General features: G+C 46.4%; 1 protein-coding gene across 1 annotated transcript; it reads right to left on the bottom strand.

Annotated features, from left to right (window-relative positions):
• Positions 1–500: 500 nt before the first annotated feature.
• LOC311026517 (5-hydroxytryptamine receptor 1B-like) lies at positions 501–2,053 on the bottom strand. Its single transcript, XM_084030126.1, has one exon. The coding sequence runs from the start codon at positions 1,682–1,684 to the stop codon at positions 533–535; it is 1,152 nt and encodes a 383-aa protein (XP_083886252.1). The 5' UTR covers positions 1,685–2,053; the 3' UTR covers positions 501–532.
• Positions 2,054–5,104: the final 3,051 nt, after the last annotated feature.

Below are 5,104 nucleotides of genomic sequence, written 5' to 3'. Positions count from 1 at the left end.
AAATCTTATTTTTTGCCCTTGGGGCTCTTGTTAGCTTAGTCCTAAGCTGTTTGTGCTTACAAGCCAACGGACGTTGACTGTCAAACTCATATGGCAAAGTGAGTCTGTAGGCTACAGTCCAGTGCAGCACGTACAGGCGGGGCCCCTGCTTCTGGGGGCCTATGGGCTTTCTCCAAGTCATTACCAACACTATCACTTGCAAGGGATGACACCCAATGACAGTTCTCCTCTGCAATGGCAGCAGCCGCCTATTTTCTGGTTTTTTTTCTTCATCTATTATTATTATTCCATTATTGAATTAATGGCAGCCATTTGTTACGCAGTAATAACACAATGCCGAGTGATGGCGGGTCACTCCGCTGCACCAACTCACTCTCCAGCCACATTACCATCAACAATCTGGTGACGTTGTCCTCGGGGAACACCTGCAGAGTGAAATATCTGATGGTGATGGCCGATTTGATTATTTATACAGATGACTGGAGGAGTTGGGGGGGGGGGGGGGGGGGGTATTATGGCTGGTGGTCGTCCTTCATGCCCTGCAGCATCTGAACCGTATTAGTTTGTGGAAAGCCTGCTTGAAGTCCTCGTTGGACATGGTGTAAATGATGGGGTTGATTAAAGAGTTGAGGTAACCCAGCCAGGTGAAAATGTCAAATAGCTCCGGGTGGAAGCAGGACTCGCAGACAGGCACTAGAAGAGTGTAGATGAAAAACGGCAGCCAGCATATGATGTAGGCTCCCAGGATTATTCCCAAAGTTTTGGTCGCCTTCCTCTCCCTGGCGGCGGAGATGCGCTTCTTCTCCAGCAGCGCGTCGGACACAGTGACTTTGACTTGGTTCACGTTGGCGGACGAGGTAGTGTCACAGGAGGAGGTGTCGTTCGTCCCGTAGTTCAGGGAGGTGGTGGACGCCACGGAGCCGGGGGAGTTGGTGATCAGGTGCGCGGAGGTGAGCCGCTTCCCCGGCTTCTTGTGCGACTGCTTCAGGATGCGCTTCCGCGCCTCCACGTAAATCCTCCCGTACAGGGCGATGAGCAGCAGCGTGGGGATGTAGAACGCGCCGAAGGTGGAGTAGATGGTGTAGAAAATGTGGTCGGTGTTCACGTTGCAGCTCGTCACCTCCTCCGCCTTCACCTGGCGCCAGAAGAAAGGCGGCAGGGAGATGGAGATGGCGATGACCCAGGCGGTGGCGATCATCCCGGCCGCGCGTCCCATCGTGCGCTTCTTGCAGTACTCCACCGCGTCCGTGATGGCCCAGTAGCGGTCCAGCGCAATTACGCACAGGTGGAGGATGGACGCGGTGCAACACGTTATATCCGAGGACAGCCAGATGTCGCACACCACCTGCCCGAGAGTCCACGTCTGGCTGACCGTGTAGAGCGCGCTGATGGGCATCACCAAAATGGACACCAGCAGGTCCGTGACGGCCAGGGACGCGATCAGAAAGTTGGCCGGCGTGTGTAGTTTTCGGGATTGGTAAATGGTGGCGATGACGAACGCGTTGGAAAGCGTCGTGGCCAAAGTTATGAGGGTTAGAGTCACGGCTAGACCCGACTGGAAAGCCAGGTTGCTGTCCTTCTCCTCCTCTTTCGACGTGAAATTGGCATGGGTGTAGTTGTTGGAGATGTTCAACAGCTCCCCATAGGTGACAGGCGTGGGTTTGAGCTCACTGGCATTCTCCATCCCTCCACCGTCCCTCGTCAGACGCCCCTGTCATTGAGCCCGGAGGAAAGCCCGGAGATCACGCTGAAACCGCCCCAGCAGGCATCCACCGCGCGCGTGTCTCGTCTGTGATAAAGCCCAAAGAGAAGCGGCTCCATCTCCGGCGGCGGCTATCCAACAATCAGACCACAGGTGTTGGCACAAAGACGCACCTCTGCCTCCTCCTCTTCATCGTATCACTTCACCCGCAGCATTGTGTCTGATTACCAACTTAAACATCCGACACATGGGAAGGAAGCTGTTCACAAAGCGGCCTCTCCATCATCCACAGGTCTGTTTCTGTGAGGATGGATGATTGTCTACGTCATCGGCGTTCAGAGGAAACGTGGAAACACTTTCTTTCTTTCTTTCTTTCTCTGCTAGTTGGTTTATTCCGCTCAGAGTCTCCTCACAAGTTCAGAGCTGCCGGAGTCTGACTGCTGCTTTTATACCGCCAACGCACCGGACTGCTGCCTCTCTCTCTCTCTCTCTCTCTCTCTCTCTCTCTCTCTGTGTGTGTGTGTGTGTGTGTGTGTGTGCAGGGGCGCCACTATAGAGATTGTGGGTCCGAGGAGAGAATATAATATTAGGCCCCCCTCCAACCTAAACCGCCCACCAGCCTGGTTTGGGGGCCCCTTCAGTGCTGGGCCCTTGGAATCATCCGAACTGTGTCAAGTAGTTCTTTCCATCTCACCACCTTCAGATGTTCACTAAATCTTGGTAACGTCCTCCACAACAACATGGATATATTTGGATATATGGGATTATCATGTCCATTAGGAGTTGGCACAGTTGCCAACTCCTGGCACATTTGTTTAATTCGTTTTATTAGGGAAAAGAAAATAACAACAGCAACGTAGCAGTATCATAAACAGTGTGAGTGTTTAAATAATCACACAGCGAGTCAACAAGTCAGAAAAGGATTAAAAAAATGGTATGAACGTGAACAAAACAATCTCTTGTCTCAGTCAAAACAAAATGTCTTATATATATACAGTATATCTCAGCTTCTCCAAAGTGACATCAAATATCAGATTTCTTCAATTTAACAGGAGATTCCTCCCCGAACGACTTCATCATTTATTGATGATTTATTGAACACCTAAGAAGATTATTTACTCATGTTTATTAGATTGCTTCCAGGATTTAGACCATATTTAAAAACATCATTGAAAGGGAATAAAACATGTAGATATTACAAACACTGCACTTCCCCATATTTATAGTAACATTGTTAAAATGTCACATAAACAGATGTGTGAAGTTTATTTACGAAACGTTCACTTTTCAACCAGAATAACCCAAACTAGATGTCTGCAGACAAATAGACAAATTTTTTTAGGTGAGTATATTGAGTCAAAAAAATCTGGTAATCACCATTGAAAATGTGTCTTGGAACACCCGTAGCAGAAAATGCAGAGGACATGACCTCACCTGCGCTCAGGTAGCTTATCTGAGAGGAGATCAAATCAGCTGATCGTATCGGCCATGCCTCTGTATCAATCAGGTCTGTGGTCAGCGGTGGATCGTTTCCATTGTCCTTCAGATGAGCCCAATAAAGAGCTCTTTAGAATCCCATACTCTCCTAAATACTAAAAATACAACCTGCAACTAGGACCACGTCTTGTGATCATTTTGAAATAATGAACATGACACCAAAACCAAGGAATATTCAGTTCATCAGAATAGAAAAAACAACAAATACTCACATTTTAGACACTATAATTACCAAAATGTTAATTGAGAATAATGCTATGTTCATATGGTGAAGTTACATCATATGTAACAGGATCGGCAGGCGGGACTTAACGTTGGGAGGAATCTGATTCGATGGTTGAAAGGATGACCTCACAACTTTCTCTAAATCTGTAAATAGGTGCACAAGAGCGGGGATGTGTTCTAAAGGGGTTAAGGGGCATTTTTCATTTCAGCTCGAATTTAATCTATAACAATTAATTTGATTTTATAGATTGAGGGGTAAAAATATAAAGGAGAGCAACATAGAAAAGTACTTAAGCATCTTAAATGTATTAATTGTATCCACAACAATGGATTATATGTCTACACATAATAGCATTTCTAAAAGTGCCTAAATATCCAAATAAACATCTCCTAGAAAGCTTCCTCCCCCTCTCAGCCCCTGAAGTGCTTTCATAGAGGCCGACTGCTGGGTCATAATGCCCGAGGGTTTCCTCTGCCGAGAGAGTAACAGGCTAACAGAGTCCATTAATCTCTGACACACAGACTAATGAATGAAGCTTGGAGAGGAGAGGAGCGGTTCAGCACCATGGACAGCTTCCTGACCTGAGCACAGCTGAGGAGGCTCCAACTCTCACCAGACTTCATGATTTAAATCACTGATTCTAGTTTCATGAAGGGATGATGGATAGGAACGCAACCAGGGGTCAGTTGTGGAGTTCTGATTATAGACTGAAGTAAAAGTACTCGTACTACACTGTGAAGATACAAGTACTAGTCCTGCATCTATCCATCCATCTATTCGTCCATCTATGCATCCATCTATACATCCATCTATTCATCCATCTATTCATCCATCCATCCATCCATCCATCCACCCATCCATCCATCCCCTCCTCTTCTTTCTCAAACAATATTCATATTTAAAATGAATGAACAGGCTGCCAAGCAGCTTCCTGCTGTTCTGCACCGACGTTTTGCAACAAGCTCCCACCACCATCAGACAAGCAACTTCTGTTTACAGTTCATCCATCCATCATCAATCAAGGACGAAGGCAGACTCTCACATTCACACCTACCGACAACTTGGAGTCATCAATTAAATGAACCTGCACGTCTCTGGACTGTGGGAGGAAGTGAGAGAACCCGAGGAGAACCCACACTCACACGGGGAGAACATGCAAACCACCCAGAAGGAACCCGGACCCGGACTCAACCCCCCTCTAACCACCACACCACCGTGTTCCACTTTCATTTCATTGTTTATCGTCACTTTCACTGTTAACCAATATTTCCCATTCTTGATCTTAAAATGCATTTGTAGGATTATAAACTTGTTTTACTGCTAGTATTATTCTCATTTTGTATTATCCTTATGTCAAAGGATATTGTTTTATTCCTTTTTCTCGATTTCTGCCTCTGTGTTTTCTCTTTTAATACCCCAGTTGTTTGTTTTTAAAACTGAGCTGCAGGTGCGATATGGAATTAAGTTTAGTATGATTATTATCGTTATTATTATGTAGTAAATATTTGTTATGCATTAAGGAGGCTGTTATGTGTGAATCTGGCAAGTGGAAGCAATCAAACCTGAGTGCCGAGTAACGAGAGCCCGTTGGGGAACTCGGAGACCACAATTCATCACAACTATGATGTGAACTCGTGATGTGTTTGCTCAGACGTAAACATGTTCAGCCTCCCGGAGTC

Source organism: Eutrigla gurnardus (genome assembly GCF_963514095.1).
Source record: "Eutrigla gurnardus genome assembly, chromosome: 16".
Classification (NCBI taxonomy): Eukaryota; Metazoa; Chordata; class Actinopteri; order Perciformes; family Triglidae; genus Eutrigla; species Eutrigla gurnardus.
Note: the sequence above shows the minus strand (reverse complement) of the source record. Positions and strands in the feature narration are given on the sequence as shown.